We start from the raw sequence: 12,358 nt of genomic DNA, 5'->3' as shown, positions 1-12,358 counted from the left end.
ATCGGGAACGATTTCTTCGATTTCATAATCACGCAATAAAATCGTCTGCGATTTTTTTTGCGTAACTTGTCAGTGAACTACGGCTATGTGTAGTAAATTCTGCTCCATCTGAAAGCACGTGATGATGATTTCCTGCTGATTACAGAACCGGCATTACTATCAAAATGCGCATGACAATCGCATTCGATTAATCGTGCAGCCCTAGGTTACACTCGGCTGCATCCTTTAATGTCACCAGCATCATTTATTCTGCATGATAACTTGGTTTCTTTAAGCTATAAATCTCATGACCGCCCTTTACAGTATTACTTTAATTAGTCTGAGCAATATACACAAACCTCAGGCACTCAGAAGTCAGAATATGCAATGAGAAGCCAAACAGATGAGAAACAGCACTAATATAAAGCCAAATATTAAAGCCACACAGTTGAAAGTAAAATACACAAACCCAGAGTCACACCAGGTGAAGCATTCAGTTGTTTAAAACAGATCTGTCTACAGGATGTGAGAGCCTGACCGCAGTTTTAGTGCATGTCTGAATGACATACAGCAGCTGCTTTTGATGTGAAGGAATTAACTGAAGGAAATAACATTTTAAAACACTTCTATCTGCTTTTATTCACCAAACCACTAATAAATAGCTAAAAAAAACAATATTTATGCTTTTGCATAGCATCAGCTGTCTCTCAATCCATACATTAGCAGGTATGGATGATATCTGGAGTGATAAAAACGACCCATTCAATGTAAACTGCTTTTAAATTCGATTATTATGGCAAATCTAAAAACAATCTGCAAAACAACATTGATTTTTTAGTTTTCAAACCTGTCAGCATGTCTTTTTCTGTCTAGTATCCACCTAAACAACATCTCAGAGATCGCAGGACATATTTAAACTCCAAAAATGTTTAAATATTTAATATGTAATCAAAATGTAGAAATGAAATACTTGCATTATTCCAGCAGCTGTGTAATTAACGTTAGCTGCTAACCTACATTAGCTTGCTTGTGTTCTAAAAATGAGTATTACTGCAAATTATGTTCCTGTTATATTTAACAATTAAGAATAAACCTTTTTAAAAAGGAGAGTATTTGGTTAATATTGATTAAATTCTAACAAACGTAGCCCGTTTTTCGCTCTTGAATGACTCACGGGAGGAAAAAAACTGACAGGAAATGCCTCGCGCGCAATCACTAACCTAAACTACAGTAAAAATACTAGCGAGCGTCGATTTAAACCACCGAAATGCTTCGACTAGACCCAAAAGCCGCGTAAACGTTACCGAGACTCAAACGGCGATGTTTGGTGTATGGTATATCGTAAAAGTGAGCGGAACTTACCCATAATATTAACGTTCAAGTGCCGCTTTAGAAACCGATCGTTCTTTGGCAGCCCTACATTCCCCTTGATACCACTTCCGCAAAACTCAGCTACGCCAGCGGCGTAACAACCATTCACATGAACGGAGAAAGATTACGCAAAATACGTGACTCAACTTTGGTGAATAGCCAGGCAAATCATTAAATCTCGCGATATTAAGAACGCACGCACACTTCCCAGGAGCAGATCAGAAAGAGAGATAAATAATTTAAATATTTTTCCCTAATTACCCCAATATATTATTTCTGAAATGTTCAGCATAAAGAGGTCTTTATGGTCTGAAGACGGCTGGTAAGCTTTGACCTACATACTTTTAGTACGTACACAATAAAAGTGCCACCAATTGAACGCTTATGTTTTGGTTTGTACAAATTATATTATTCTTGTATTATTATTATTATTATTATTATTATTATTATTATTGTATTATGTATTGCTATTTATTTATCATATAATTTGCAAACTGATCGTACTTTTAGTTCTGTTGAGGTTTTTCTATTGATAGCAAAAAGTAATTATACAGTATTAAACATGCAACCGTTTATTACCGTTTATCATTCTTTATTTAGATTTTTTTGTATGTAAAACTGATGCTTTGTGTAATTGTATTTAGCTTTAAATTGAGTGCTTTGAAAATTGTGACTTCTAAAATTGTGGTCTAGTGAATGACGGGGAAAATAAAATTTCTCAAAAATAATAAATCTTCTATTGACGGTATATTTTAAAATGAATGCCTTTTAATGTTTCTCAGTACCATATTATTCTAATTATAATTTTCGTCATGACACTATTTATTTAACTCAGAGAACGACATTATATTACATATTTTTTTATAATAATAGAAAAAAGGAAAATGAAGAAAAAAAACTGTTGAAGAAATGAAGGCATAAATAATTAATATACTGTCGATTGCAAATTTTTTTTAATGGGGGTCTGTTTTTTATTTTATTAAATTGGTTATTTATTATTTTCTTATTTCCGCTAATGACTGTTTCGTCATGGTACTCGTTAAAGACTCTTATTTTGAAATTGCAATGGTACGCATGCGCAGTTTGTGTTGTGTGAAGCGCCATATTCCACTTTCAGCATGTTTCCGAATCATCCCTGCTGTCTGTCACTGTGTATAATCTGACATTAACTGGTAAGGTCATGCACACAGTTAATTCTTACTGAAACTTTGACTTATAACGGCTGTAATAACAAATCCCAAAAAGGTATTTACCGGTCTAAATGCTTTAAAACGAATCTATAAGACTGGGTTAATGTTAAAGTAGGTGATTTTGTGTGTTGACCTGTTTTTATACAGTCTATGGTGTTGACCTGCAGTAAAAGAGCAGTCATGAGCCCCAGCCCCACCCAGGGCTCCCCTGTACCCCTGACCCTCACCGGCAGCCTGCAGAGACTCTTCAGTCATGTGAAGATCGAGCATTTAATAGCAGGGCTCAGTGGAGGAGTGGTGTCCACACTAGTGCTGCATCCTCTGGACCTGGTCAAAGTTAGGTTTGCAGGTATGTGTAAAACCAGAACCAATATGTCATTAAACGTACTTGGTGATTATATCATTTGAGGTCAATAGATCTGGCTAATAATAATATTTAATAATTAATTAAATTATTACATAAATTGATTAATAAATCTATTAGTTTGACAGATTTTCTGTATACTGTATATGAGAGATTTTGCTCTAACACAAGCATGCAGTGCTGAAATGTGTGGCATGAGTAAGACAGGCTCACATCTTTCGCTCTATACTGTATTGCAGTGAGTGACGGGCTGGACGTGAGACCGAAATACAGTGGAATTCTGCACTGCATGAAAAGCGTCTGGCAGCAGGAGGGTCTCCGGGGCCTTTATCAAGGTGTCACCCCAAATATCTGGGGTGCTGGAGCATCATGGGGACTTTACTTTTTCTTGTATGCATCATTCTGTAATGAGCACAGTATAATGCATCCTGAATGCTACATATTTTTGCATTATGTAAGGAGCTGTGAATTTGTGAAAATAATGCATGCTTAACAGTTCCAGAGTCTGTTATTCTGCTTACCACAGATAAAGAAGTATATCGTTAGATATAAATCTCTCTCAAGTATTATAACTTCTCTTTTATTCGTAGTTACAATGCAATCAAAGCGTACAACAAAGAGGGCAGACAGACAGAGCTGAGTGCCACTGAACATCTGCTGTCAGCAGCAGGAGCAGGTCAGTATGACCACAGACACGCTCATCACATCAATCTCACCAATGCTGTCAAGAACATGACTGTGTTATTTTCACCCTAAAATCACAAGAACAAAATATTAATAATGTTATTAATACATTCTGTTTGCATAATTAAAATTAAGCCTATTTTAGGACCTTTAAGATTTTTTTTTTTGCATTGTCATTATTTTTATGACAGTTTAGCATGCTTTCTGTCCATTTTTTTTATTACTTTCTGTTATACAGTAGTCAACATTTGAAGTGGATCAAAACCTTTCATCAAAGTTGTCCTAAAACCTAAAACCAAAATGTGTTCTTGTCTCAGGACAACTTTGATCAACTTTTTTGATCCACTTCAAATGTTGATTACTGTATTAAAAATAAAAGTAATTAAAAAAATAAATTTTTATACATAATTTGTACCAAAATAGGCTTCATTTTCTTAACTCTCACTCTCTCTCAGTCTATATATATGGATGTATATATATACACACACGTCCATGTCATTTTCATCCCAAAATCACAACAAAGAAATATTGTTGTTGTTGTTATTATTAATACATTATATTTTGCTTATATAAAATGAAGCATATTTTAGGATCATTAAGGGTTTTAATTTGCATGAAAACATTGTTTTCATGATAGTTTAGTAATTTTTTTCTGCCCGTTAATAATAATAATAATAATAATAATAAAGTAAAAAAATTTAAGGTAAAAAAAAAAAAATCAATATTAAAATATTTATACCTAATTTGGACCAAAAATGCTTCAACTCAAAATCAAAGGAGATAAAAATAATTATATATGTGGTTTTGAAATATAAGTAACATATGGAATTGAATAAATACAGTTTTAATTTAAATAAAAATTCATTAGTGTTTTTACTAACACAAGATCTCACCTTCACTTAAAATACAAAGGATGAGTACTCAAGTATTTCCTCTGTTTTCCTGTGTATTGCTCATTTATTTTCTCCCATCAGTCAAAATGATAAAGACGCTGACAAAGTGAATTTCAACACATGCCTTTCTAATCAGTGCTGACACATAAACTGGAGCATAACAAATGAGGCATAGCCCAGAATATTGATTGGTTGTTTTTAAGTCTGAAACACATCAACTCTCGAGCTCTGTAGATCAGTGCTTCTCTGCTGGTGCGCCGTGACCTAAAAATGGCTTGAATGTTTGTCCTAAAAGAACAGAGAGCATGAAAATTCAATCAGAATTAAATCATTACCATAAAAAGTAAATTACACTTCTGTTGTCGTTTCTGCTTTTACAAAATTATCTTTTTTTCTCATTATATATGTGAGTGTGTGTGTGTGTATTTGTTAGTAGTAGTAAAAATGTATAAGTAATATACAATATATATATATATATATATATATTTTTATATATTTATAGTGTTAAAAATGTTAATGAATGTTTATATATACATCTTTAAATGTGTGTGTGTATATGTATAAGTATATGTATATGCATATATATATATATATATATATATACACACACACACATGTATATATATATACACGTATATGTACAGAAATACAAGAACGACACCAAATTAGTTGTACATAAGCTTGCTAAAATTAAACGAACCCTTATTTTTTATAGCCAAGTGGGCACAATCATTAGCAGAGCAATCTATCACTAGACCAGCAGTCCTTGTCACATTTTAGATTAAATGACCACCGGCTAAGTCACGATTTGTCCATTAATATCATAAAAAGCTTTTCGTGACATTAAACGCGATGTATATTGATCTGAAGGACGGTGTATAATCTAAACTTCCAGCAAAGAGCTCATGTTGAAGAGTGTGTGTGTCATGGGCTTCTCTAATTGAATGAGGTGCATCCTTCATTGAAATGACCCACCGTGAGCCATTAAGGTCCAGTAATGACTCTTTTCATGTGGATCTTGGTTTTACAACAGCTGCCGTTCATTTACTTTATATTCGGTCTCACTGTTTTTTAGGGGCGATGACGCTTTGCCTGACCAATCCGATCTGGGTCACCAAAACTCGCCTGGTTCTGCAGTACAGCGCCGATCCATCTAAGAAGCAGTACAAGGGGATGATGGATGCTCTTGTGAAAATCTACCGGCATGAAGGGATCGCAGGACTCTATCGGGTACAAAAGAGTTTCTATGACAGCGTACGGGTCGTTTTGTGCAGTCGGTGGGCGGATTGTAGGATATCAGACCGAATCAGACAATCTAAGATTTGGTCAAACATGGCTGAAACCTGAGGAGCCCAGAATTCCACAAGAGGCCCAAGACACAGTGGCCGTCTCAGTGATCAGCCGTAAAACAGTGATTCTGTCCCTTACATATTATTGGTGGAGTTCCCTTTAAAATCTTAAATGATTCCCTTTGAGCTAAATTGACCTGTTTCCCTTACAGGATCGTTTCCTTTTAACAGGAAATAGTTGATGAAACTCTTCTTTTTGCCACTAGGAGAAGCACTTGTATAAGGAAATATGGAACGTGCATGGGAATATTTGTGATTGTGTGTCAGTTGCATGCTGTGGGGTTTGTTTGTTTGTTTGTTTCATCTAGCTGAGTTAACTGTTATGATCCCTAGGGGTTTGTCCCGGGATTGTTTGGAACCTCCCATGGTGCACTGCAGTTCATGGCATATGAAGAGCTGAAGAGAGATTATAACAAATACAGAAAGATGCAATCAGATGCTAAACTGGTTAGTATGAGCAAGACACACTTTGATGGCTTATAAAATGAACTGAATGTTTGGCTTTCTGCATATTGCGCCTTTTTAAAATGTGAAACATTACATTATGCTACAATAAACATTTCAAAATAGCAATGTTGTTGTCACTTTTAATTTTAGGTGTCCAAATACATTTTGGCATCACTTTACACAGTGGTATTATGCTAAACAACCACGTTTGTCGGTTCATTAATGCGGTTTGTAGAAACTCACAGTGCATTTTGTGCTCTATTTTCTCTCTAGAATGCATTAGAATATGTTACCATGGCAGCTTTGTCCAAAATATTCGCAGTGGCTACGACATACCCGTATCAGGTGGTCCGAGCCCGTCTGCAAGATCAGCACAACACGTATGATGGAGTGGTAGATGTCGTCCGCAGAACGTTTAGGTAAGCGTGAGATTTACATACTTGCTAATCTCAAGAAAGCACATTAGCAAACCAAATGTTGGGGATCTAAATAACAAAAACAAAAAGACAAACTTGACTTTTATGCTATCGAACCCTCCTGAATACCCTATAGACTTTTTAACTGCATTACATTTTATACACTACCGTTCAAAAGCTTTTTAGTGTTTTTCAAAGAAGTCTCTTATGCTCACCAAGGCTGCATTTATTTTAATTTAAAAACACAGTAAAAATTTTAATATTGTGATATATTATTACAATTTAAAAGAACTGTTTTCTATTTGAATATATTTTAAAAATGTAATTTATTTCTGTGATGCAAAGCTGAATTTTCAGCATCATTACTCCTGTCTTCAGTGTCACATGATCCTTCATAAAACTTTTTTTTAAAAATTATTATATTATCAATGTTGAAAACAGTTGCTTAATACTTTTTGTGTAAACTTTAATACTTTTTGTTCAATTAATAGTATGTTCAAAAGAACAGCATTTAAAATAGAAATATGTTGTGTAATTATTATAATATAATATCAATCATATACATAAACAAATTTAATACTTTTTTGTAATATTTAGCAATATTATTTTTGTAATATAATAGCATATACTGTCACTTTTGATCAATTTAATGCAGCCTTGTCGAATTAAGGTATTATTAGTAAAAAATCTTAATAAACTAGTCATCATACTAGTCATCATACTTGTTACTAGAAAATGATCTAAAATAATAGCATTCTTTAGAAAAGAATCAAAACAACTAGAGAACCCATAACAGGTTGATATGAGCATAATTAGTTACAAACTGATACATTTGATGAATTTTCACATCAATTTTCTGGGGTGGGTTGCATAAACATAGCCACTATGTCAAGAACTAGTTTGACCAACTAGTTAACCAAGTGGTAATCAGTCTTACTTTTCAGATTCAAATTAGACCAGTTTACCTTTTTATGTAGCTGGGTTCACAAAGTTCTGACCAGTGTTGGAGAAAAAGATTAGATTACTAAATTGTAAGACTAGTCTAAGCAGTTTATGCACATGGTAAAAGGTGCAGTTAAAGTAAAGTGATCTTATACATAACTTTTGTCTTTCTCCTGGTGTTTGATCAGAAACGAGGGTCTGTTGGGTTTCTACAAAGGCATGGTGCCCAACCTGATCCGAGTCACTCCGGCCTGCTGCATCACCTTCGTGGTCTATGAGAATGTTTCCCGCTTCCTCCTGGACCAGCACAAGTGAACTGAGAACAGGAATAAGTGCAGCGGAGCCGTCCTGCAGGGAGCAGAGCAGGACCTGGGATGGGACGGGACGTCCCGTCAGCGACAGTGTTTGACGCCAATGGAGGAGTCAGAAATGTGAATAGAGAGAAATAAAACATCCTGGTCCTCTCTGGAAAACTGAAATGCACGATGTTACCGAGTTCAAAGTGTCTAACAGAGTCACCTGTCAAGCAACCGATACTCGATTGGTTTCTCTAGAACATTGGTGACATTATGGTGAATATGGACATGTGGTATATATTATGTGGCAATTTTTAAGTGGCTGTTAATTATATGCACATGCAGGCTGTTTATTTCAGTTTGTTTTATCTAATTAAAAATTGTACAAATCAAACAAGGTTTTAACTTTTTATCAAGATCTAAAGATGAATTATGTAACTAGGGCTGGGCAGTATGAAATATATCGATATTTGTTAATTCACTGGTAATATCAAATTAAGCAACATTGTGAATATTATAACAATTTTAATGTGCTTTTTATCTTTCACAATTCAAAACAATTGTTTCATCCCTCGGTGTGGCAACGTTTGAGTTGGTATGAATTTTTGAGATGTTTTTAAAAGAAGTCCCTTATGCTCACCAAGTCTGCTTTATTTGATGAAAAATCATAAAAATTGTGGAATATTATTACAATTTAAAATGACTGTTTATTATTTGAATATGTTTTAAAATGTAATTTATTCCTATGATCAAAGCTGAATTTTCAGCATCATTCCTCCAGTCTTCAGTGTCACATGATCCTTCAGAAATCATTCTAACATGCTGCATTATTTATCAATGTTAAAAACATCTGTTGATATTTTTGTTTTTTCCAGGATTCTTTGATGAATAGAAAGTTCAAAGGAACAGCATTTATTGAAATAGAAATCTACTGTAACATTAGAAGTGTCTTTTCCGCCATTTCAGACCAAACACATACATTTTGAGATCTGTATTGCAAATATTGTCAGAAGGCAGAAAATAGTGACACCATTTTTTTTTTTAGCTATATTGCCCAGGCTTAATGGTAATTCATCAGAGTAAATCAATGGTAAAACTGTTTTATGTATATAAGTCTACTTCATGTTTACATCCATGTTGCATTGCTGCTGTGTCCTGTGCAACGGCCAAACCAAACCTCAGGCTTTATTCCTCCAATCACAAGCGCACACCGATTTACTGAATCTGACATTTCAGGCTCATTGCTGACATTTGTGTTAATGAGCTCGGCCTTAAAATGTGTTATGCTCATAGGTCCCCTACCCGATGCTCTTTGAAGAACATGTACTCAAGTTAGGAGTTCTTTAAAAAAAAAAACTGTATTGACATTTAAAAATTAGCCAATAAAATGTATTCAGAGTTTTTACAGTACCTATCCAGACTCGAATTGTTAAACATAATTACTGACAAACCTACTTTTGCTGTAGTTTGTTTTAAGAGTCTGTCGCTACAATACAAGGTTATGTGATTGTTTCAGCCCTTGTTTGTACAGGTAGACATCAAGAGAGAGCTGTTAAACTTAAATATACTTCAACGTCACAAAATATCAAACCAAGTGACATCTGCGAACAAATGCTGCAGAAGCACTTCTTGGAAATAAATCAAGGTTGGAAGGAAGTGAAGGTTCCAAAAGTTGTTTTTTTTTCCTGCAATGCCACAGAAGAACAGTTTTTGGCTCCCCAAAGAACCTTTTAGTGAATGGTTCTTAAAAGCTTTTTCTTAATTTAAAGAACATTTTAATAATATACAGAACCTTTTGTCCACTCTTAGAAATAAAGGTTCTTTTTTGGCATTGATGGTTCCACGACAAAGCATTCTCATCCATGGAACCTTTCCATTCCACAAAAGGTTCTTTATAGTGAAATAAGTTTCTTTAGATCAGAGGTGTTTGATTCAATTTCCAAGAAGTCCAGTCTTTACATTTCCTTCTCAGTGGAGGTCAGGACAGTACTTTTTGAAAAGAAAAGATATTCTTTGAAAAGAATAATAATAATAAACACAGTCAAAATAGTCGTCAAAGATGAAGTAATTAGGTAATTCGAGGATTTTTATACCAAAAGAAAAAAAAAAAAATCAGTTGAGCCCAACTGGATATGAATATTAAAAATTATATTATTATGAAATGCTCTTAACAAGCTGATTAATAATGATAAATGTACAAAAAAAAGGTCTTGACAAAAAACTTGTTTATCTGAATGGTCGGAGTCATATATGTATAACAGGTAAAAATAAATCTATTTGTTGCATTCTCCATTCTCATTTTCTGCAGTGTTTTATTAAAAGTATCAATCTATTTTGCTGCTCACCGTGTTCCTGCTAGTGTACACTCTTAAAAATAAAGGTTCCAAAAGGGTTTTCACAGAGATGCCATAGAAGAAAAAGAAAAGATATTCTTTGAAAAGAATAATAATAATAAACACAGTCAAAATAGTCGTCAAAGATGAAGTAATTAGGTAATTCGAGGATTTTTATACCAAAAGAAAAAAAAAATCAGTTGAGCCCAACTGGATATGAATATTAAAAATTATATTATTATGAAATGCTCTTAACAAGCTGATTAATAATGATAAATGTACAAAAAAAAGGTCTTGACAAAAAACTTGTTTATCTGAATGGTCGGAGTCATATATGTATAACAGGTAAAAATAAATCTATTTGTTGCATTCTCCATTCTCATTTTCTGCAGTGTTTTATTAAAAATATCAATCTATTTTGCTGCTCACCGTGTTCCTGCTAGTGTACACTCTTAAAAATAACGGTTCCAAAAGGTTTTTCACAGTGATGCCATAGAAGAACCAGTTTTGGTTCCCCCCCAAGAACCTCTCAGTGAACAGTTCTTAAAAGAACCATTTTTTTTCTGAGTGTGAATAATAATTGAATAATCTAAAGAACCCTTTTCCACTGTAAAGAACCTTTTGTGGAATGAAAAGGTTCCGTGGATGGTAAAGATTCTTTGTTAAACCATTGATACCAATAAAGAACCTTTATTTGTAGTCAAAATAACCACATCATCTGTAGCTCTTATAGTGATTTACGTCTCTGAAAAGGGTTTGAATGAAGCATGTTTGGTTCTAAATAAAGATATACAGTAACGCTGAAAGATCATCATAAACGACCTGAGCGTTGTGGTGTGTACAGATCCGTTGTTTTGACATCCTGCTCACTTTAAACTGCGGAAACGGTAAAACTGTAACTGTGAAATAGTGCTGCCATTGACATTCTGAACCAGAACGCGGACCGCCATTTGAGGACCCCTGCTTTAGATGATTAAAATGTTCAGCACACTAAGAAAAAATGGTTCTTTTGAGAACTGATCACTGAAAAAACTAAGTATTTTTGAGGAACTTCTTCTATGGCATCACTGTGAAAAACCACCTTTTTGGAACTTTAAAGAACATTTTATGGAATTAAAAGGTTCCATGAATTTAAATGTTCTTCATGAAACCGTCAATGCCAATAAATAACCTTTATAAGAGTATAGTACAAAGCAATTCATCCTCGAAGTTTAAAAATGTCATAGGACAGTAAGTGCTTGGACGTTTCTGGACTCAGCTGCTCAGAGGAAGCTCTTCTATGATCACGCGGGAAACAGAATTCCAGCCGGTGGAAGCGTCTCCGTGCGGATAGTCGCCGCAGGTTCCCACCCAGATCGCAACATCCACCAGGCCTTTCCGCACTCCTTCACATAAACCTTCAACTGAAACAAACAGACGGCGTGTCAGTCTGACCATTTCTCACTGTGTCCATCTGATAACTCTGCTCTGGTTCTCAGATGACCATCTCAAGGCTTCAGGTAAAAAACCATTCGAAAAACAGAGATAAACAGACATGCTTTATTGCACCCTGAGGGGGAATGAGAAATTCAGAGACACCCTTATCTGCTGTAATTAATCCACACCGAACTATTTGCAGTGTTTAGAGCGGAGAGCTTTTCAAATACTTGCTCTGTAGCACAAGAGCCATAAAAGGCTTTCATTGAGTGTTTTATTTATCATGCATCACTGTTAATGGACCACCGGCTTGAACTTTATATTACAGGTCAGTACTGAGGGAAAAACAGCATGGGTCATTCTACACAAGCCTGCCTTTAGTGCTCCTCATTAACATATGTATGGCATAATGGGCAAACCGACTGTCATTATCGCAAAATAAACCTAAACTCCAAATATCCTGTGTCATCCTGAAAGGCGTAATTCTGCAAAATGATCAGATGCTTATTATTATACATGTTTAAAATATTTTACAAATTTATAAAAAAAACTTTGCTGAAATAGAAAATATATTTTAAAATTATTCATTTATAATGATTGAATAATTAATATTATTTTAATAATAATATAATATGAATATTCAGGTGAAGCATATATATAATACATTTTTTATACTGA

The 12,358-nt window shown here is 34.3% G+C and overlaps 3 protein-coding genes across 7 annotated transcripts in view; 1 reads left to right on the top strand and 2 right to left on the bottom strand.

Moving 5' to 3' along the window:
* The window catches only part of septin7b (septin 7b), a 15,804-nt gene extending 14,352 nt beyond the window's left edge, over nt 1–1,452 (bottom strand). For 2 of the 3 annotated variants that reach the window (XM_016574211.1, XM_016574213.1), the window contains exons 1-2: nt 1,342–1,452; nt 753–754 (exon numbers count right to left, since the gene is read on the bottom strand). In XM_016574211.1, the coding sequence (XP_016429697.1) occupies nt 753–754; nt 1,342–1,345 (6 nt within the window). In that variant the 5' untranslated portion in view covers nt 1,346–1,452. The remainder of the gene's footprint in view (nt 1–752; nt 755–1,341) is intronic. The other variant, XM_016574214.1, reaches the window with a different exon arrangement.
* Nucleotides 1,453–2,406: 954 nt separating this feature from the next.
* LOC107756894 (mitochondrial folate transporter/carrier-like) lies at nt 2,407–8,469 on the top strand. Of its 3 annotated transcripts, none has more exons than XM_016574217.1 (8): nt 2,407–2,522; nt 2,708–2,889; nt 3,144–3,294; nt 3,495–3,580; nt 5,557–5,711; nt 6,164–6,277; nt 6,551–6,696; nt 7,824–8,469. In XM_016574217.1, the coding sequence occupies exons 2-8, from the start codon at nt 2,721–2,723 to the stop codon at nt 7,948–7,950; spliced, it is 948 nt and encodes a 315-aa protein (XP_016429703.1). In that variant the 5' UTR covers nt 2,407–2,522; nt 2,708–2,720; the 3' UTR covers nt 7,951–8,469. The 3 variants fall into 3 exon arrangements, with proteins under 3 accessions (XP_016429703.1, XP_016429701.1, XP_016429702.1); XM_016574215.1 differs by having other exon boundaries at nt 2,688–2,889; XM_016574216.1 differs by lacking the exon at nt 2,407–2,522 and adding an exon at nt 2,577–2,595 and having other exon boundaries at nt 2,688–2,889.
* Nucleotides 8,470–11,378: 2,909 nt separating this feature from the next.
* Nucleotides 11,379–12,358, bottom strand: part of LOC107756879 (collagen triple helix repeat-containing protein 1-like) — a 6,095-nt gene continuing 5,115 nt past the window's right edge. Inside the window, exon 4 of the mRNA XM_016574198.1 lies at nt 11,379–11,667. Within this exon, the coding sequence (XP_016429684.1) occupies nt 11,519–11,667 (149 nt within the window). The 3' untranslated portion in view covers nt 11,379–11,518. The remainder of the gene's footprint in view (nt 11,668–12,358) is intronic.

This window comes from Sinocyclocheilus rhinocerous, unplaced genomic scaffold (assembly GCF_001515625.1).
Source record: "Sinocyclocheilus rhinocerous isolate Xijiao unplaced genomic scaffold, SAMN03320098_v1.1 scaffold1735, whole genome shotgun sequence".
Taxonomy (NCBI): Eukaryota; Metazoa; Chordata; class Actinopteri; order Cypriniformes; family Cyprinidae; genus Sinocyclocheilus; species Sinocyclocheilus rhinocerous.
The sequence above is the reverse complement of the archived record's forward strand: the minus strand, read 5'-3'. Positions and strand labels throughout refer to the sequence as shown.

Excerpts from the sequence above, each read along its gene's own strand:
- LOC107756894 (XM_016574215.1), top strand. The coding sequence starts at position 2,691 with ATGGTGTTGACCTGCAGTAAAAGAGCAGTCATGAGCCCCAGCCCCACC. Across the intron at positions 3,581-5,556 it reads GCTGTCAGCAGCAGGAGCAG|GGGCGATGACGCTTTGCCTG; the intron begins GTCAGTATGACC and ends ACTGTTTTTTAG. Across the intron at positions 5,712-6,163 it reads GGATCGCAGGACTCTATCGG|GGGTTTGTCCCGGGATTGTT; the intron begins GTACAAAAGAGT and ends TATGATCCCTAG.